Source organism: Motacilla alba, chromosome 1 (genome assembly GCF_015832195.1).
Source record: "Motacilla alba alba isolate MOTALB_02 chromosome 1, Motacilla_alba_V1.0_pri, whole genome shotgun sequence".
Taxonomy (NCBI): domain Eukaryota; kingdom Metazoa; phylum Chordata; class Aves; order Passeriformes; family Motacillidae; genus Motacilla; species Motacilla alba.
The window spans coordinates 9,292,396-9,312,958 of record NC_052016.1 but is presented as its reverse complement, the minus strand read 5'-3'; the positions used below and the strand labels follow the sequence as shown (position 1 = coordinate 9,312,958).

The 20,563-nt window shown below is 48.5% G+C and overlaps 2 protein-coding genes across 6 annotated transcripts in view; one reads left to right on the top strand and one right to left on the bottom strand.

The window, feature by feature from the left end:
- RAB6A (RAB6A, member RAS oncogene family) overlaps positions 1 to 12,600 on the bottom strand; it is a 42,718-nt gene extending 30,118 nt beyond the window's left edge. For 2 of the 4 annotated variants that reach the window (XM_038134952.1, XM_038134941.1), the window contains exon 1: positions 12,289 to 12,597. In XM_038134952.1, the coding sequence (XP_037990880.1) occupies positions 12,289 to 12,358 (70 nt within the window). In that variant the 5' untranslated portion in view covers positions 12,359 to 12,597. Of the gene's footprint in view, positions 1 to 12,288 lie in introns of all 4 variants that reach the window. The other 2 variants (XM_038134974.1, XM_038134963.1) reach the window with 2 other exon arrangements.
- Positions 12,601 to 15,580: 2,980 nt separating this feature from the next.
- MRPL48 (mitochondrial ribosomal protein L48) lies at positions 15,581 to 20,453 on the top strand. Of its 2 annotated transcripts, XM_038149997.1 has the most exons (9): positions 15,581 to 15,899; positions 16,594 to 16,646; positions 16,888 to 16,925; positions 17,219 to 17,304; positions 17,908 to 18,080; positions 19,212 to 19,314; positions 19,812 to 19,901; positions 19,993 to 20,068; positions 20,327 to 20,453. In XM_038149997.1, the coding sequence occupies exons 1-8, from the start codon at positions 15,879 to 15,881 to the stop codon at positions 20,065 to 20,067; spliced, it is 639 nt and encodes a 212-aa protein (XP_038005925.1). In that variant the 5' UTR covers positions 15,581 to 15,878; the 3' UTR covers position 20,068; positions 20,327 to 20,453. The 2 variants fall into 2 exon arrangements, with proteins under 2 accessions (XP_038005925.1, XP_038005918.1); XM_038149990.1 differs by lacking the exon at positions 20,327 to 20,453 and having other exon boundaries at positions 19,993 to 20,220.
- Positions 20,454 to 20,563: the final 110 nt, after the last annotated feature.

Here is a 20,563-nt window from a genome sequence, read left to right as displayed (position 1 = left end):
GGGAAGACGTATTCCACAACTGGACTGGATCTTATCCCCAGTATTTAGCTAGGTGATATTTCTAAGTACATTTCTGTGAGGAAGAAAACACATTTAAGAGCCTATCTGTGAGGCAGAGGAGTTGGAGGATGACTGGAGAAAGGAAGGAGGAACAGTGATAGATCCTGCCTAGTGACATCCTGACAGGTGACATTTACTATTTCCTTCTTCCCTGCTCATTATTGCTCCAATAATCCCAACAGCACTACTCCAGATAAACACCATCTCAGCAACTCAATTTTTGGACAAAGTATGGATTTTGGATTGCAGAGTTTGGGTTGAAATTTCAGAACTCAACTTCATCCCAGGTTATGACAGCTTTGCTGTGAGCACAATGAGACAAATTAAATTATTTTAGAGACACCTCCAAAAATTCCATTCCATTCCATTCCATTCCATTCCATTCCATTCCATTCCATTCCATTCCATTCCATTCCATTCCATTCCATTCGCTTCTCACACAAAAATTTGGCCTATCAAGTTTCAGAGCCCAATGCTGAAGTTTTATTACTGTCATGCAAGGGTGGCTCAATACTCACTTTATATATAATGGCAGTTAAAGCCCATGGGGGTGAAATCACTTTTTGAAGCATCTCTGCATCCAGGTTCCATCATTCCAACTTTCCATTAAAAACCAGTGCAGGACTGAACAAAAACCCACCAGGAGACCTTCAGTAATTAAACATTCAAAAGATCCAATTTTTACATCCCAGTGGTTTTTTTAAAAACCTAATTATCTGCTTGTAAAAGGCTTGAAAGAAATAAAATGCTACATATGGAGAAGTAGCAAAGGTAATTAAGCCACTCTGGACAGACATTACGTTGGGAAGGGTGGAGAGTGGCCCTGGAAAGCACAAATTCCACATGGGCAAAAGGGGAAGGAGCCAAGAGCTCCTCCATCACCTGAAGCATGAGGGATCCCTTCAACTGATTTCCAAATTTACAGCCACCTTAAGTCCTCAATTTAAGTCAGAAGCTAAATGCTACCAAACCATTTTGGAAAGAAGAAGCAGACACTGAAAACATAATTATGAAATTCTGGTTTAAATACCTTTAACATCGTATTTGTTCCCATACCAAACCATATTCACGGGCAGTTTAGACAGAAATCTGCATAAAAATCCTCAAACAGAACACCGTTTCCCAAAAGTAACTTTTGTTAAATAAACTGCAAATGATAGGCTAACGCATCATCTAATATGGAAACACTCTCCTGGATTCCTCAGAGTTATACTCCTGAGGCAGGAGAGAGCGAGGCAGCAGGGAGCAGCCACCTGAGGACGCATTTCTGAAGGAGAACATTCCCTGCTTTGAGCACTGAGCATTATCCCCACACAAGCTAGACCAGCAGATGCCAGCACCCAGCTGAGGGAATCCAGGCATCGCTTCCCTGGACCACGTGCCAAATGGAGCCCTTGGAACAAGCTCCTGCTCCCTTCCCAAAGATGTTTTGCCCTTGAAAGCACAACAAGCACTGCTAAGTCAGCCATTTCCAGCGAGGAATTAGAGAAGTTTCAGGAGACCCATTAAAATGCAAGGGATTACCATCCCCTTCCCTTGCCTCCATCCTTTAACTCAGTTAAATTTTGCCTAATGTTTCCCCAGCACCATTATCCCACTGGCAAAACAAGCAAATGCTTCCTCTTGCTCCCTCCTCTCCTGACTCCCTACACTGCCACAAAGAAATTTCTGCTCTCTCACACTGTGGTGACAATTTTCCTGCTGGGGAAAGGAGAAATGGAAAAGAAAAGAAGGAGGAGGAGAAAAAAAAGAAAAGGAAGAAGGGGATGAGAGCTGCATACAGCATTCTCCTCAATGATTCCATCTTATTCCCACAACCTACCATCTCCTGGGCAGCACTGGAAGGATTAGGAGCTGTCCTCTGCTCCTTCCACACAGGAGGTGCAGAACAGCTTCCACAGGAGCTCCCTCAAACTCATTCTCCAGGCAGACACACAGGTGAGTGCTTCTTCAGAGGCGACTTTGGACAAGATCCTAAAATAATCCTGATTTAAGGTCAAAGCAGCCTGGCTTATGAAGAGGCAACTTGTAAGGAAAAAAGTGCCTGGAGTAGCTTCACTAAGCACAGCTCTCCTCCAGGCATTGCTGATCCGAGCTGACAGGGATGGCTGTGGAGAACACCTGGGGACTGCTGCGAAAATAACCGGGGCTGCACCGACACACACGGGTTTGTGCACGTGATGAAACTGCCCTGCTTGCCAGGCAGAGGGAAAACAGCTGGTGTAAAACACAGCACATGGACACCAGGCACTGGGCAAGGCAGCACAGAACCCCGGGGTTTTGGACCAAAAAAACCCCAACCACAATTTGATTTTTAGCAACGGAAACCCAAAGCATGTAGAAACTGAGATCAGCACAGCTGAAGGAGCTGCAGGCTCTGGGCTCCTCAGACACCTGTATGGGTCCAGGCAGCACAATCCTACAAATCCCTACATGGAGGATTTAAGGGAAGGATATCCTGACACCACACTATCCTTTTCTCCTTCACATCTCCTCCTCTTGAGCTGCCCCAGCTCTTCTCCTGGGAACTGCAGCAGACATTCGATGCTCCTGCTGCCTGCACTGCAAGTTAAGAACTCCAAGCTTAAAGGATGTTAAACCATTACATCAATTCCCAACTTCTCAATGGGAAACTTTTCCTCCAAAATCTTCCTCTTTAACTTATTCCAAACTGAGACACTGACCTCTCCATATGGAGCTTCAGCCAGCTGACAATAAACTTGTTCCGTCCCAGCTGTGCTTCACAAATGCCTTGGGAAGAGGCCACAGAGCCTGAAGGGTCTGCAAGCCCAAGGTATGATATTCATCTCTATGAATTTTAAAAATAAAAATAGCTAGTATTTAAAAGGTAGAAATTTGATTCCAAGTAGTAAATAGAACAAGTTCTGTCGGTGTTTTATTCTGATCTTTTCCAGATGAATGGATATTCCAGAAGGAATTATGGGATTCAACTACAGAAAAAAAAAAAAAAAAAAAAGAAAGTATTTATATGAGAAACTGGGTTTGGAGCAGAAGATTCTTCAGACAAGAATTATCTACACTCCAATTAGGATACAGTATCTTGAAATAAATACTCTCCCTCCAGTATTTTCCAGAAGAATGATTCCTTCATATTAAGGACATGTAATAGTTAATTTCTTATTTAATTGCAATATTTATTCTCTAACACTTGTTTCTAACCTAAGCAATTCCTTGTATAAACATGCATAGAAAATATTTTGGGGTCTTCAGGCTGCCCTACCTAAAACCAGCTTTAAGTGCACCACAGGGTGGGCTCTGGACTCAAGTCTTTAGGCAAGCAGCTGAGAAGCATCAAACCCAGGGAAAAGCACAGAGCTGTTCTGAGACATCTTAAAAACATCTCATGTAGGACACTTCTTCCCCTCCTCCAGTTTCCAAAAGATAAAGCTAAAAAAGCCTTTGCTCTTCCTGGGGTCTGGAACCAGGCAGGCAAAATCAGATCTCAAATCTCTGCCTTGCTCTCAGCCGTGCAAGGCTTGCACAGACTCAACAACCAAATTTAAAATATCAGCCATACAATCCCCAAGGGAAATTTTTCTCTAGATGGCAGGATTTACTGGAGGCAAAGTGTAGTAATTCACACAAGGTTCCTTTTGAGTTTCCTAAAATCTCTCTTGCATTTTTAAGCGAAAATGTAAAATTCCTAAAGCCAAATAATTTATTTTTAACTGCAAGTTACTCACTGTGACAGTACAGAGTCCACCAAGCCTAGAAACAGAGGCAACCTATGTACCCTTTGCATTTCACCAGAGAGGGGGAAAATATTTTAACACCAGGATGGGAAAAGCTTTTTTCACTGGGAAAAGCTTTTTTCAAGTCTGCTGTTGCACGACAGCATCCAAATAAAGAGGTCAACTTTATGGGACACAAGTGTTTGATCTGCCTACTGTTTATGCAGTGTCAGGGGAAAAAAAAATCCCATCCTCTTCTTCAAGCCATATTGTGATTTAAAAGCAACTAGAGATAAAAATAAAAAAGTGGAAGAGAATTATGGTCACAATTGTACAGTGGTGGAGAAAAGCCACTCTGATGACTGCCCAGTGAAAAAAGAGCAAAGATAATTCAGCTAGGGCAGACAAATGGGAAGCTGGAAGAACAGAAGAGTAGGAACATAATTATGATTTGAATACATAAATATTTAATAGTAAGGGGCAGCCGGAAAAGCTGAGAAGAAATTACAAGAACTGGTGAGAAAACCCAGCAGTGAGAGACTGGAATAGACCAACTCTGTGAAAACCTCTTTGTAAAGCATTCCAAGGTCAGGGAAAAAAAGGAAAAAAGCCAAAAAGATTGGGATTTCCTTGTGATGATACTCCAATTCTCTTCAGCCACCAGCCCCTGCTCCAGCTGTGTCCAGCTGCTGCTGAAGGATTCACCTCTGGCTTTATCCCAACCAGCAGCACCAGCTCAGCTTGAGGAAAGCCATCCTCGGTTTGATGTGGACACAAGTGACTTTTCAGCCATTTTGAGTGAGCCAAGGACAAAATGCCCAAAAAGCTGCTCCAGAATCAAGTAAGGGGAGCAGAAAAAAAATAATGAGGTACTAGAGACAAGACAAAGAAGGCAGCAAACCTCTAGCAGGAAGACCTGCCTACTGCTGTGGGGAAAGTCAGAATGGAGTCAGAACTTCCTTCAAAAGACAATGCTCTCCATCTCCTCCACCATTCAGACATCCATTGCATCATTCCATCATCCAGCCAGTTCAGATTTCTCTACCAAGCTTTCCTTCCATCTGGCCATTCAAAAAAATCCTCCAGTCACTGACACCAAGGGTTTTCACAGCCAGTGCTGTACCAGCAGAGGAGGACAGGAATGAGTATTTTCTACTCCCAGAAAAGGCAACAGCTCCATTAAAACAAAGGAAGCCGCAGAGAAACACTCCTGCATTCACATTAATCCAATGCTGTCTGCCCACTCCTGTGCAGCTCCAGAGCCTCGGAAGGACTGAAGTCCCAACCTGTTAACAGGAATTGTATTTTCCCAACTCCAGCAGCAGCTACACACTGAAGCCCACACTGATAGGGATCTTGCCAATCCTGCATCAGCCCCTCTTGGAGCTTTGCTAGGGATGCTGCACCCTCCATGGGCCTGTCTCCTTTTAGCCACACATCTATTCCAGTTTTAATCCCCCTTCTCTTTGTGTTGCACATTATCAAGAACACGATGAAAATTAACTTGCTGTAACTCAAACCTAGACAGGGGCATGGACAGGAAGCACAGCAGGAAGCATTTAGTGGAATGGAATCAACTGGCCCCTGCATTAATTACAGAAATGCTGGAGTGGGTTGGTTTTTTTTCTGCAGCAATTGCTGATTGCTCCTGAAGAAGCAAACCATTAAAGGAAAGTCACTTAGCAGGATAAATGGCACTCGTCTATATGGTGCAAATGTTAATAGTACAGAGGTTTAAAGGGTCACAATTCAAGACAGAGAAAAGACCAACTGAAAGTTAAGACATTTTCTCATTAGCAGGTTTAGCTGCCCCTTCCTGGTTCTGCCTGAAGACAAAATACTGCTCATCAATATTGCTCCAGTATTTCTTCCCAACTCTTTCAATTCTGGGCAAATATGCTTTAGAGTTAAGGCAAAGCCTTAATTCTGTGTGTTGGTAACACCTACACATGTCTGGATGAGAGAACACTACGAGCCTGCGAATCTCGGAATAGCTGGGTGCCATCTCCAGGGGATACTGGCAGCTGCTCAAGGCATGGAGACTCTTCCAAGTGAGCCCCAAAATCCCTGCTCCTTCAAATGGCAGCAGCTGCCATGGTGACATCAGCACGTGCCCATCTTGGTTTACAGGTCCAGCAGAAAGGAAATGCAAACCAGGGAAAAAAAACCAGGCAAGTTACACCCTGACTCCAAGAAGTCAAATTAATTAAATGCGCTATTGTGCTGGACAGCTGAATAAGGACTTCCTTCCCAAAACTCCTTGTTGCCAGACCCAACAGGAGGCAGCCAGAAGCAAGCAAGGGGCTTTTCAACTCAGAGCTCACACCAAATTTATTTACACTTAGTCTCACACAATACTTCCCAGATTATCTTTTTTTTTTTTTTTTGTGATGCACTAGGCTTCATTTGGATAAGAGTTAAATAGTACTGAAATACACAAAAAAGTCATTTTTTTCAGTTATTATCACTCAAATATTCCAGAACATGGTTTGAACATAAAAGGAAAATGTCTGACATAAAATAATTGATGGAATTGTTCACTGTCCCTGGGCCTTTCATAATATTAGAGCCAAAAGACTTTGGTTTATGCTGAGGGGAAAACAAAGAATTCATTTAGCTTGTCAATTTTTGTGAGCTCAGTAAATAAATCAAGCAAAGAGACCTGAAAAATTTGACTTTCACTGCAAGTCCACATTTTGCCTGCTGTTTGTTTGCCAAGATGCACACTTTTCATTTAAACTACTTCCATAAATAATTTATATTAACGTGTCAAACCCATCACCATTTTGATGATATCTGTTAATTTTCAAAACAGTGCTTTTACAGAAGCATCTAGGTTGGAAAAGACCTCCAAGATCACCAAGTCCTTCATCAGCCAAGGCTTGGACGCAATGATCTTGGAGGTCTTTTCACTGCTCCATACTAGGAGAGATGGAGCAGCATTTCCATACCTGTTCAGAAATATTCATTTATCACAAGGTTACTGTTCTTACACATTACAGGCCTCACAGGTAAATTTTGGAGGTTGACTTGAAAAATCTGATGGTGTTCATGCTGAGGCAGCAATGTGTGGGTTTTTCTGAGCCACGTTTCAAAGCACTGAAGGGTTTAGCTGGCCTGTTTTGGTTGGTTGGCTTGGGGCTTTATAATCATTAGTGTACACAACAGGTACTTGTACACGCATGAGCACAACAAAATGCCTTTAAACATCTGGACTAAATTAGCAGGTAACTAAAAGGCAGCTCTTTCCTCACAGACTGATTGCAGAAGACAGATTTTTAACCATCACTGAAGCTGAGAAAAATGGCTGTTGGCTCTGAGAATTCCCAAATGCCACATCATCTGCTAAGGTGGGCTCAGATGAGCTTCCCTGCCTTTGTTTCTCCATTAGTCCCACTTACGGCTCCAGCAAAAGCTTTCAGGCATCTGCTTTGCAGAACCTGGATCCCGTGCCAGGTACCACCACCACCCCAAGAGCTGCAGATAGAAAATCCATTATGTCACATCAAGGGAAAAGATGATCATTTTCCTTCCAACTCACAGATTATTTCTGAGATGCAGAGAGAGAAAAGCACAGCAGAGTTCAGAAAGGCACAGCTACTCCTCCTTTCAAGAACAGACACAGCTCCTTCAGAGCCTTCCACAAATAGACAGGGATCAAAAGGCACCGTGAGAACAGGCACCACAAACCACTGCTGTCTTTTTCTCTGTGCTTCTTCCACACGTTGCTGTAGGAATGGATTTTTCAGCGATGGAGAAGAGCAAGAAGAGAAATGGTGGTGTTCAAGATCTTGAGGGATCAGACACCAAGCACACTGCACTGTGAAAGAATCCCAGAACAGTCCGGGTGGGAAGGGACCTGTCACCAACAAAGATGTTCAACAATGCTGATGCCAGGACTGACCCCTGAGGAACACAGGTGAAGACAGAGGCAAAGAAAGTCACTGAGTGCCTCAGCCTTCTCCATACCCTGGGTAACCAGGTCTCCTGTTTCCTTCTGGAGAGACCCCACACTTCTCCTGGTCCTCCTTTATCGCTCCAGAAGCTTTTCTTGCTGCCCCTGATAACTGGCCAGATTTAATTCTACCAGGGCTTTGGGTTTCCTAACCTGATCTCTGCCTGCTCAGACAATTTCTGTGCAACCTGCCCCCACTTCCACCCTTCCAGGCTCCCATCCTGGGTTTGAGGTTATCCTGGAGTTCCTTGTTCATCCACGCAGCCCTCCCGATGCTCCTGCCTGACTCTCCCTTTGTTGGGGTGCATTGCTGATATTCCACTTCAAGACATGAAGCCCAAGTTTAGAAACTCATGGAAAATTCATACAGCCCAAACAGAACCCTAAATATCTGAAGGCCCAGCCACAGGAAAACCACAAGGTTAGGAAATTACCTGAAGGGGAGGGGATAAGCTTTTAAACCACCAGTGCAACAAGGTAATAGCTCTCTGGAGTTTGTGAAACTGAGAATCCCTTAGAAGAAAAGGAGTTTTAGCACAGGGATGAGTCTGTGCCTGCTGTGAGCAATGCTGCACCAGCCCCATGTCACACACAAAGCACCTGCAGCTCCCCAGTTATCTAATGAGACACATCACACTGCTCAGCAGTGCTGTACCAACATCGTTATGCAACAGAACAGCTCATTAGTGCTTTCCAAACAGTTATATCTCTAAAGTTATTACACTGCACTTATCAGTGGGTTTTCAATATTAAAAATCTCAGCTCCTGATTAAAAAAACCCAAAATGCTACTGGTTCTAATTTCCTTCAAGATCTTATGCAGAAATGCTGGCACAGAGAGGCAACAGGGAGTTCTTTTGCTTTCTGTACACGTTGGTGCCCTTCAGACCTGCTTGCCAATGAAAGCTGCAGTAGAAACTCACGTGACGAACAAATATTTCTGTTGCAGAGCCCCAGCATTCACTTCTGCCCACTCAATCAAAAAAAATCCATTTATTAAGAAGTAGAGGTGTTCCTATGCAAAGCAGAACTAAAGAGGTTATTAATATTTGAATATGTGTCATTTTTACTGCAAGCTACCCCAATGTAGGTGAAGTGTCCACTCCCTGACATGACCCAGAAATCAGATTTCCTTAAACTTGAGGCATTAGGACTGATGAAAATCACCTGATAAAACCAGATCAAAGGCAGTAGGAAACATACTTCCCCACACACAATAGCTCTATCTAATCCCTCAGCACTGAGAGCTCTCCCTGCCTTTTTAGCAAAGATTAGCATATTTAAAACTGCTAAACTCTGTATAATCTTCAATCATTGAGAAAAGTAATTCAATTAAGGAGAGTGCTGGTGAAGTTGCCTTCTCCTAGCCAGTCAATGCTGTATCCCTGTACAAGTTAATAAAGATAGAGATGGAAAGAGAGGAGAAGATTTTTCTGGCTGGGCACGGATGATGCTGCAGGCTCGTGATGCACCCACAGCACACGCAGCAAGTCCCCAGGCTGGGCCTGGGAGGGGCGGAGGGGACACAAGCCCCAGAGACAAGGAGATTTGGGGGACTGAGGAGCGAGGAAAATCAGCATCTGAGCACGGGAAAGAGCATCTGCAGCTAGTGTTGAATGGCATGAGGCAGAGCCACTGCAGTCCGTGTGAATGCTGAAGGATACAGCACTGAACTCCCACAACATGGCTGAGAAGAGCGGAGGAAACCTCACACTGCATCCACTGGGCAATCCCACTCTCAAATGGAAATGAAACACCCAGGGATGCTTCTAGATCTCCCATGGAAGGGCTGCAAAGCTTGCCCAGTAAGGAACTGCAGCTCAGATTTCCTCAGCCATAAGACACACATTTATTGGCGAGGCTGTGTACAGCTAGCACAGGTCTGCCATCAGCCAGCTCTGGATGCTGAGGCAGCTAATGGCCATCACAGCCCTTTGTACCATTTGATTTGTCATCCTGAAGTCCCTGGATGTAAATGAAGCCAGGGCACTCAGCCTCCTCACCAGCAGCCAGAGCATATCTTTAATTATGGCCTTCCAACAGGGCAGAGAACCTTTCATCTGAACAGGAAGCAAATGCTGCAATCCAGCGCAACAGTTGTACAAAGATCTCCTGGGTTAGGAAAGCTGCTATCCCAAAAACTTTTATTTCTGCATCTCCCTTAACCTTCCAGACAAAGAACAACAAGGTGTGAGCACAGCCCACTCCAGCTCCCTTTCTGCAACACCAGATTCTTCCGCAGTTTTCTCCAAATATCACGAGGGCGTTTATTCCTCCAGGACCCACTTGCGACGAGAGCTCTGCATCCCTCGGGCAGTTAAAAAAATCTAAAAAATTACAGGGAATGACATCATGACAGAGACATGTGAAGAGCTTCAATCCAGGAAGAAGGGGACGTGTCTCCATGCATCGGAGGCAGCCTCACGGAGCCGTGTTGGAGCATGCCCACGCTGCAGCACCCGCGGGATGCGCGGACACGGAGCTGGCACCGAGTCATCGCCCAGCATCCCAGACAAAGGCAAAGGCAGGGCTGGAGCCCACCCTGCAGCTGCCAGCCCGGCCCTGGATTCCAGACAGCTCCCACCCATCCCCAAGCCCCAGCCCAGGCAGCAGTTGCAGGGCTGGGAGGATTCAGACAGGAGGATTTTGCTGTGCTGTACCCACAGAATCCCTTCTCTCCCCGCTGGGTTTGATGCTGTGACTGGGAATTATTTAAAACCTCCCAGTATAAAAAGAGATGATTAGCTGAGAGGAGGAAAAAAATTCCTAGAGGAAGCAGATATCTGACGTTATGTCTGCTGGAGAGACAAGAAATCCACGTGTGAATGAAGAGCGGCTGAGATTTAAGATCTGCACCAGGGGCCACAACCTTCCAAGGATGTATTTGAAAAGCTTCATGATACTGAAGCTCAGAAATACAGGCAAACAAGCCAAGGATTTTGCAAAAGCATTGCTAATATTTCAGATTCCTGTCATCAAATACCTGGGGAAAAAACAACCAAACAAAAAACCAGAAAAAAACCTCCAGCATTTTCTACACATGACCCTCATCCAAAATCCTCATAAAATGGCTGGCCAAATAGCACCTTACCAAGCAGATCAGGTGACTCACCCAAAAAATAATAAATAATCAAGTTGCACTCGTGCTCCCCAAATCCCTGATATGAGAAGAGCTGTTTCAACCCCAAAAACACAAAATAAAAAGAGAATGATTCAAGGAAGAGACGAAAGGAAATTGCCAACATATAGGTAAATAATTTCAACAGCAGCCTTATCACTATCTGATTGAGAAAACAGCAAGATACAACTAATTTGACCAAAAAATAAAACCAACTAGTATTTCATCATCTCCTACCACACAGACCAAAGGTGGCTGAGGGAGCAAATACCCCGCCCCAAGACAGAAAATATTTTGCACCTATTCATTATGTCATAGATCTCTCAGTATCTACCCAGGATTACACAAAGCATCTCATAAAGGAGCTTTTTTTTTTTTTTTTTTAAGAAAACTCTTCCAAGGGAAGAATTTGGAATGCAGTACTGGAGATAGAGGCCTTCCGCTAAGGAAGGAGGAGACATTGTTTAGGTTGGGCTTTTTTTTTTTTTTCATTCCAAAGACAGGGAAGAAAACCTCATTGACTGAATTAAATATTCAGAGCGTCGCTCTGCCAAGACATAACTCCATGATGGAAAAACGCTGTATTTACACAGTAAACGCTGCGGATCGAGACTCCTGTCCCCCAAAAACCAGAGGAGCTGGGACCCAATGAATCAGCAACTGTTTCTGCAGATGAGGTTTGGTGGGTGGGGGTTTAAGCAGAGCTGGACCCTGCGGAGCCCCACGAGGGTGGGTGGGTGTCAGGGACTCCCATGACAGAGGCTGGGTGTCCTGAGGAGGGGGATCCCGTCAGACCCCATGAGGGAGGGTGGGTGTTGGGAAGAATGAGGAGGGGGATCCCATCAGACTCCATGAGGGTGAGGAGGGGGATCCCATTACACCCCATGACGGTGGGTGGGTGTCGGGAAGAATAAGGAGGGGGATCCCATCAGACTCCATGAGGGTGGGTGGGTGGCAGGAAGGGTGAGGAGGGGGGTCCCATCAGACCCCATAAGGGTGAGGAGGGGGATCCCATTACACCCCATGAGGGTGGGTGGGTGTCGGTAAGGGTGAGGACGGGGATCCCATGACACCCCGTGAGGGTGGGTGGGTGTCGGGAAGAATGAGGAGGGGGATCCCATCAGAGTCCATGAGGGTGGGTGGGTGTCAGGGAGAAAGAGTCGGGATCCCATCAGACCCCATGAGTGTGGGTGGGTGGCAGGAAGGGTGAGGAGGGGGATCCCATCACACCCCACGAGAGTGGGTGGGTGTCGGGGAGAATGAGGAGGGGGATCCCATCAGACCCGATAAGGGTGGGTGTCGGGGAGAAAGAGTGGGGATCCCATCAGACCCCATGAGGGAGGGTGGGTGTCAGAGACGCGGCTGAGGATGCCGGGGAGGATGAGGAGGGGGTCCCTTCGTGCCCCCACGAGGGCGGGCGAGTGTCGGGCTGGGGGTCCCGGCCCAAGGCGGGCGGTGACTCACCGCTCTGCTCGCCCAGGAACACCAGCTTGAATTTCCGCAGCGGGTTCCCGAAGTCCCCGCCCGACGACATGATGGAGGAGCCGCCGCCGCCGCCCCGCGCTCGCTCCGCTCCCCGCGGCGGCACCCGCGACCGCTTCTCTCCGCCTCCGCCTCCTCCCGCTTCTTCTCCTCGTCCTCTTCCTCCCCGGCGAAGGCAGCGAGCCCCGGTGAGGTGTCGGTGCCGGTGCCGGTGTCGGTGCCGCCGCTTCGCCCCCCCCCGCGCTCCCGGAGCCGGCGCTCCGCCCGCCCCGCGCACGCGCTGTGGGCGCTTCCCTCTGCTACGGGCCGGGAATGGTTCGGCTTGGGAGGGACGAGGAGAGTCATCCAGTGCCACCCCTGCCGGCGGCAGGGACGCCTTCCTCCAGCACAGGCTGCTCCCAGCCCCGCTGTCCAGCCTGGCCTTGGGCACTGCCAGGGATCCGGGGGCAGCCGCAGCTGCTCGGGGCACGCTGTGCCAGGGCCTGCCCTCCCTCACATGCTCAGGGCGAGGGCTGCGAGGTGTCCCCGGCCCGCACGGGCGTGAGGGGGAACCAGCAAAGCCCGTAAAGCAAAGGCTTAATCCTAAACTGATACAGATACTCCTTTCAGAGGAGCATCTCTGGGGAGCAGATCCCTCACAGCAAGGTGATGTTTCCCAGGAAGGTCAGTGATCCCCACTGTCATCGTTCTATAGTGGCTCAGGGCCCTGCACCTTTTGCTGGAGGGGCCAGCTTTGCCTTTCACTATTTTTTGCCCATTTTCCCCCATTCTGTCCTCAAAGTTCAGTGTTTTAGGAGGTTTCCAGGTGCATCCTGGCCTCTCCTGTTTAAACCTTGGCTGGGAGATTGTTCCAGGGCATCTCTACTCTGAAAGTCAGGGAAAAGGCATCTGCTACGTGTTTAGTTTTGAAAAGCTTTCTATTTTTGATAATTTCATTTATATTCCCTCAATGTGATTACCTGCTTCACTAAGGGCTGGGTTTTTTTCACCCAGGCATTGGCGCACCAGAGAACTAAAAGAGGAAAATGTGTCTTTAATCAGGTGATTAAATTTAAGCAAGTTTTAATAGATATGAGCAGAATCTCCCATCCAGCTCTGCACCTGGCATCTGGGAGTGCTTCCACACTGGTGGTGTGGCTGCTCTCCTGCAGGGAGAAAGGGAATCCAGCCTGGCCTGATCTCAAATATTAAATACAGACATTGTCCTTGTTTTTGTGTCAGGGTTCATTCCAGGATCTTTCCTGTGGGTCACAGGGAAAACAACAGCTGAAGGCAGAGGAGGAGACACGTGAAACAGAGGTTTTCTTCTAAGGTCTGTTTTGAACACTTCTTGATTGTTTTAATCATTGGATGAGTCTGAAAAGAAGTGTAGGCAAGACATGGGAAGCCTTAAAAAGGAGAAAGAGCTTCCTGGAGTTTTTAAGTGTGGTGCAGGAAAAGGAAGTCATCGAGTCCCCTCAGCTTCTCCGTGTCAATGTCACAAAAAGATTTGGAACTTGTGCTCCTGCAACAGGGATGTGAAATGATGCAAAAAGCAAAGAAAGGCACATTCCAGTCAGAAATAAGGACCATGTCCTAACAGAGAGGGTGCTCAGCCACCAGAACAGGCTACCAAGAGCAGCACTATCTTTGTATCCAGGGAAAATGGAGAGGAGCCTTTGTGAGAAAGATGCTTTCACAGAGAGAGGAGCGATCTGCTTCCACAAAGCCATAAGTCACTGGAAACCTATCGACTGTGACGTGCAGGAGAGTGAATTCTGTGATTTAACAGTCCCTTTTGGCCTTAAAATGTATCCGCCTATGATAGATGTCAGAGACATTCCTCAGTGGAGGAGAGGTGGACTCGTTTCTCATGGAGATACAGAGGACAGCAGCAATGCCTGCAGTCTGTTACTGCTCTGCCCCACGCTCAGCCACGTTTTGGGGGTGGGAGAAAGGTGAGTCCCCAGGAGGGGCAGAGGGAATTAAGGGGTGCAGTCCTACTCCATGGGCACACAGCACTGGAGGGCAGGGAATTAGGAGTCACTTTCGTTAATCGTGGTGCTCATTTCAGTTTCCCCTACAAACACAGGACCAGCCAGTCCCCTCCAGCCACTGCAGCCCCTCCTCAGTTTCCTCTGGGGCTTCAAAGATCATGGGAGGAGAAGCCCACATTTCCTGGAGCAGGAGAGCCAGCCTTAACCCAGCTCAGAGTCCCACAGCGATCCTTACACACGCATCATTCATTCCCAGGCTGGCACGCCAGGTGGGATCAAAGGGCAGGAAAACATCCACGTGGGCAGTTCTGTCATGTCCCGGGAGCGCCAGGAAAACACAGCTTGGAGCTGGGAACACGTGTCCTTGCACTGTGGAGCAAAGAGTAAAGGTGCCATGGATCCCTTCTGCTCTCTCCATGTGCTGGGCAGGTGGAGACACAAAGCTTGTCCTCTCACATTCCTTCTGTCCCCTCTAGCACTGAGGGGATGGACGTCGAGGGTGTCCAGTGTGTGTCCCGAGCTCCAGGCACTGAGAAATGCAGGACAGGGCTGGGTCACAGAGCAGGACGTGAACTTGCCACGTGGATGAGCTGGAGGGGGAAAGTCCATCAGGAGCTCTGACAGCTCTGAGAGCAATTGGAGCAGTCAGCAGGGTGGGAAATCCTGACTCAAACTCCAGCTCCCAGGCAGGGAACAGCTCCAAGAAGGGGACTCAGTGATGTGGGCTCCAGAGCGAGCACCTGCCATGGAAGAAGAGGGAAACTGGAGCTAGACTGGAGAGAAGGGAGCCAGGAGGAGGGAAAGGAGCCTGTGGGGGATTAAGATTTGTGTGGAAGAGGCAGTGGGACATGGGATGAGTTTTCCTGAGCCAAGTCTGGACTATCAGGCCCAGCATGCAAAGGACCACAGGCCCATCTCTTCACAAGCAGACCCCCTGCCCACCTGCTCTCCCACTGGGAAATCAGAGAGGAGGTCCCCGCCAGCCCAGCCTTCCTACGCTTAGGATCTAGTGATCATAAATATTTTTTTATTTTTTTAAGCGATACCAAAGGCCTAACTAAATGGCCGCCGCCCGCCACACTCAAGGTGGCCGCTGCACCACGCTGGGGCGGGGCCGGGCGCCTCCCTCAGCCCTGCAACGTGGCCATGCCGCACTCAACATGGCCGCCGTGCCGTGATGGACGTGGCTATGGACCAATCAGTGTGCGAGGACGGGCGGGGGGCGGGCCGTGACGGGCGGGACGCGCGGTGATAGGCCATGGGCAGGGTGTGCTGTGCAGCCGCTGCCGCGTGGCGACGCTGCCCGCCGAGTGTGGGCAGGCAGGAACGAGGTGTCCGCCATTACTGCCCGCACTCCCGCGCCCTCCCCGCTGCCTCCTTCAGGACGCCAGGGCCCCGCCAGTTCCGCGGGTTGTCCAAAACTTGTTGTCTACGGGAGTTCTCGGTGGGCGGAGTGGGGAGCTGTCCGAAAATTAGAATTCCCGGGAGGCGTCGGTGGGCGGAACGCGGGGAGCGAGCCGCGGGACGGGGGGAGCTGGATGGGAGCGTACCGAGGCATTGAGGGGGAACGCTTTGAGTGACGGACCGCGGCGCCGGATGATGGCGGCGGTGCCGAAGGTACCGGGATGGCCACGGGGAAGGGGAGTGGGAACGGGGGAGGACGCGGGGACAGAGGGGAGGGGAGAAAAAGGAACGGAGGAGGAGTAGCCTTGGTCCCTGAGACACCTGAGGCAGCCCCAGCCCTGCTGCCGGAGGCCCTGATCCGACCTTGGTTTGGTTTCGGAAGGAAGTGTGGGTGATCCTGAGGGGGTCCAGACCTTGAGATCGTGCTCTGGATCTGGTGCTCCTGGACCAGGGGCTGAGACACCCACACGCCCCTGCTGCCCATCCTCACACACCCAACTCGATTACAAGCCTCGTATCCGTCAGATCCCTGTCCCTCTACACTGAGACATTTGGGACATCGGTGTTTATCCCCCACCCTGGTTCGGCGACAGCAAAGCTCTTTGCCCGATGGATGATCTGTTTCCCTCCATCCGTGTGGAGGCGGGACAAGCACGAGGGTTGTTCATGGACTATCCAACCATATCCCTGGGAGCGGTGTCCAAATGCTCCTGGAGCTCTGGCAGTCCCACTCCCTGGGGAGTCTGGGCAGTGCCCAGCACCCCTGGGGGAAGAACCTTTCCCTGATCTCCACCTAAACCCCTCCAAACACAGCTCCAGCCCTTCCCTGGGCCCTGTCCTAGAGGTGGAGTAACCTGGAGAAAATTCCCAGTGGATCTGCCACCCTGCCGTGTTTTAACCCTTGCAGGTGCTGTGCTCGGAGAAGGGAGCTTTGCTCAGGCAGGTGTTGGCCCTCAGCAGGTGAGAAAACATTCATGACCAAAAAAATTGCCTTTTTCTTTCTTTTTTTCCTTTTTTTGGCCAAATCTTCTAATAGTGGAGGTAAGACTGAGCTGGGAGCTGAAAGGGCTGGGAGATGGGGAAAAGGGGGAGTCTTTGTGCTGATGGGATCAGGCTGGGCCTTTGCAAAAGGACATTGGCCACATATTTTTCCATAAGTGAGGGCAATCAGAGTTATTAATTATTATCTTGTTTCCTACAGAGCAGCAACAGCCAGAGAAAACCTTCTGTGTGCTGCAGGTAAGGTCTGTTGTCCATCTAGTTTTGAGGCAAAAATTCACTTCCCTCAAATAAATATTAAACATTGCAGCATTTGTGTTGCATTTTGGGGTTTTTTTTAGCTAATTTAGGACTGGTTAAATAACCAGAGCAGGTGCTCTGCACTTCCATGTTTTTTCCCCCAGCATTTTCTTATTTTTTGCCCTGTTTTTGGCTAAGCAGGTGGTGTTATGCGACCATAATTTGGGGCCCTCAGAGCACCTGTAGATGTTTGTTTGCAGCTAGAAACTGATTTGCTCTGCTTTCATTTCCAGGTGATGCACTCCTGGCTTCCCACAGATCCTACAGGTCCCGACCTACACATGGAATTGGGAAGTTCAAATACCTGCTGCCAAAGGAGGTAGGCAGGGGGACTTCCCTCTGTGCTTCCTTCCCAAGGTGATCCTAAAGCATGTGGTGCCCCATCTCAGAAGGCCAGGCTGGATGGGGTTTGGAGAAGCCTGGAATAGTGGAAGGCGTGCCTGCCCATGGCGGGGGGTTGGAATGGGACGAGATTTAAGGTTCCTTCCAATCCTAACTATTCCATGATTCCATGAGTGCCTACTCACCATTCTGCAGAAATGCTTCCTTTTGTCCAGCACATTCCAGCTTTGGAAGGGAGGAACCTCCTCCTGAGTTTAATTAATAATTCAGTTTAACACCTGAATATTGAGCAGCTCTCACTTGCATGTAACCTTTTCACACTCCCTGACACTTGGAAAGACATCCATTTGTGTGGAAGGAGGAAACAAGAAGAAGTCAGCTGCCTTTTAGGCAGGAACTGAAATAAACAGCAGGTTTATTTCTACTGGTTTTACTCCTTTCTTCCTTCCTCTGGAAGAAATCAATCGCAGCACGAGTGTGTTTTCTGTGTGAGGCCATCCAAGAGCTGAGCCTTCATTCCCAGCATTGTTCAAAGCAGATACTCTCTATTTTATCTTCTTGTATTTTCCTTTGGAAACAGGTTCCAAAGAGGAGAAAGGAAAAAGTGCAGATGAAAGAGATCAGTGTTGGCACTGAGTACCAGTATGGAGATATCAACATCCAGATGACTTCCTATGATCTGTGCCTGGTGGAGCATTTTGCTCAGTATGTTCACAGGCTCTGCAACCGTCTCTGCATCCGGGTCAATGAGAGGTAGGAGGAAATCTGTCCCTCTGGATTATGGCCCTCTGCACATCAGGGAACACTCCAGTCTCCCTGAGGGATTCCCATTTAGGTGTCAATCCAAACCTCTCACCTGCCCTGTGTTCTCCTTTTGTGTTTCTGTAAAATTTTGGATGCTTTATTTAGAAGCATTGAGTTTTTCAGGCACTGACTTGAGCAGATTCCAAGGAAAAAATGGCTTTTACATCTCCTTCCTGTGAGGAAAAGGCTTTAAGCCTGTGGGTGCAGAGCCTGGCAATTGCTGACATTTGCTGCTGGTTTTCCTTCATGGTCTGTGATCCAGGCTCTGCATGCCTGGAACCGGAATGAACTTGGGAAAGCCCTGAAGGTGCTGGGTGAACTTCCTGCTACTTCAGTCTGGGAGGAGAGCATGCTTCAGGAGCACCCTAGTTCTCCAAACCAGGTGTATTCCAACAGCCAGTCCACTGGCTGGAATGCCTGAGGAATGGCAAGAGCATTCCCCAGGCAGCCCCTTGGTGCCTGAAGTGCTCCCAGGAAAAGCACTGAGCTGCCAGCAGGGAATAGAAACAGTGGGGACTCTCTAAAATGTGTGCTTTTCACTTGTAGCCTCTGAGGTGGCTCCGTGTGCAGAGGAAGAAAGGATTTGCCCTTCAGACTGGGGATTGAGGGGGAAAGGTGGGCAGGAGGATGGAACTTGGATGAGGGAATGGGGATGAGGAGGCTGAGGTCTCTGAGCATTGAGCAGAGTCTGATTCATTCCCAGACACATTCCCATTAAATCTGAGGTGCAAACAGTGTATTTTGAGTGGTGCATTGCAGCAGCAGATTTTAGCTCTGTCCCAAAAGACAGAATAAGTCAGAACTGTTGCTTTTCTTGAGCTGTGAAGAAGTTAAAAGTTCTCAGGCTGGTGTTTGTAGCTAATCCAGTTTTTTGCTGGCAGCAGATCTTCCTCCTTATCTCCTTCCAGCAAAACACCCGGCCTCTGCCAGCACCTGATGTACAAGACTCACCCTTTGCATAATTAATTTCCCATGAAAAGTTAATCTCCTTCCCCATTCTCTGCTGTGGAGGGTGATTCATCCCTGTACAGCAGTGCAAATGTCCTGCCTGTCCTAAGCGCTGCCCTCTGGCTCCTGCAGCTACGCCATGCCCACCAAAACCCACGAGGTGCTGTTCCTGGAAGAGAGGGGATCCAAAATGCAGCTGGATGCAGTCCTTACCACCCACCAGAGGGTTGTCCAGGTAGGAGCTGGGATCCGGTCACAGGCTCCCCAAACCCCTCAAACATTTAACAGATGGAAGGCAACATTTGGGCAGAAATGGAAGCAAAAAGTCTGGTTACGTTTTCTGGTGAGTGTTGCTCCTAAACTAGAAGCCCAGGAGGATTTCCTGACTCTGTGTTTCAGGCAGAAGACTTATTATCTATTTTCTGCTGAATAATTGATATGGGGGTAGAAAATTTGAGTTTGGGGGTGAGTGAATGGAGAAACTCACAGGGATGGATGGGATACTGGGAAGGAATTCTTCCCTGGGAGCGTGGGGAGGCCCTGGCACAGAGAGCCCAGAGAAGCTGTGGCTGCTCCATCCCTGGGGGTGTTCAAGGCCAGGCTGCAACAACTGGGATATGGAAGGGGTCCCTGTCCATGCCAGGGGGTGAGCACTGGATAATCTTTCATGTCCCTTCCAACCCAGAGGCTCCTGGGATTGCTCTCCCGCAGCTCTGTCATTTGTGCTTTCAGATCCGCGGTTTGAGCTCCACGTTTGCTCCCATACTGCTGGAAATCATTCAGAGTAACCAGCCCGAGGGGGTGCATCTGTGTATGAAACAGGTACGGTTACACTTCCCAGTGCTTCCCCTTTAGGAAGCAGGGAAAGGGTTTGTGTGATCCTGATTTGTGGTGGTTTTCTCTCCCTCCACAGCACACGGAAGCCGATTTCAAGAGCCGGCTGAAGGCTCGACCAGAGCTGGAAGAGCTGCTGGCAGAGATGTCCTGAGGTGAGGAACAATGTGCTGCCATCCGTGAGCTGTTCCAGCCTCCAGAGGGTGCTTCCATGAGCTCTGTGCTGATAACTCGGTGAATTGCGAGGAATTCCCACTGCTGGCAACCAGCTTGTCTCAATAAAAATAAACAATATGTTTATATCTCACTGGTTTGTGCTGGCAGCAAAGGTGCCCCAATGGAATGTGGGTTTGCTTTCCTTCAGTTTTGTGTTTTGTTTTGTCTTTAATTCCTGCCTATTTTGCTTTTGATAGGTGGGAATTTCTGCAGAAATCTCTGTGCATGAATAATGCTGTGCTGCAACAATCCCAGGAATTGTTATAACCAAATTTGATGGATGCCAAGAGAAACTGTTCCAGAAACTGGTTTGTTTGGTGGCTTTTTCTCCCCCTTCCTAAAGACCAGCTTGTGAAAAAGAGGGAAAATAACTCATTTATTTACACTCTTCCCTCAAACTGGGGCTGTCCAGGTATTGCTTGTGCTTCCGTGCC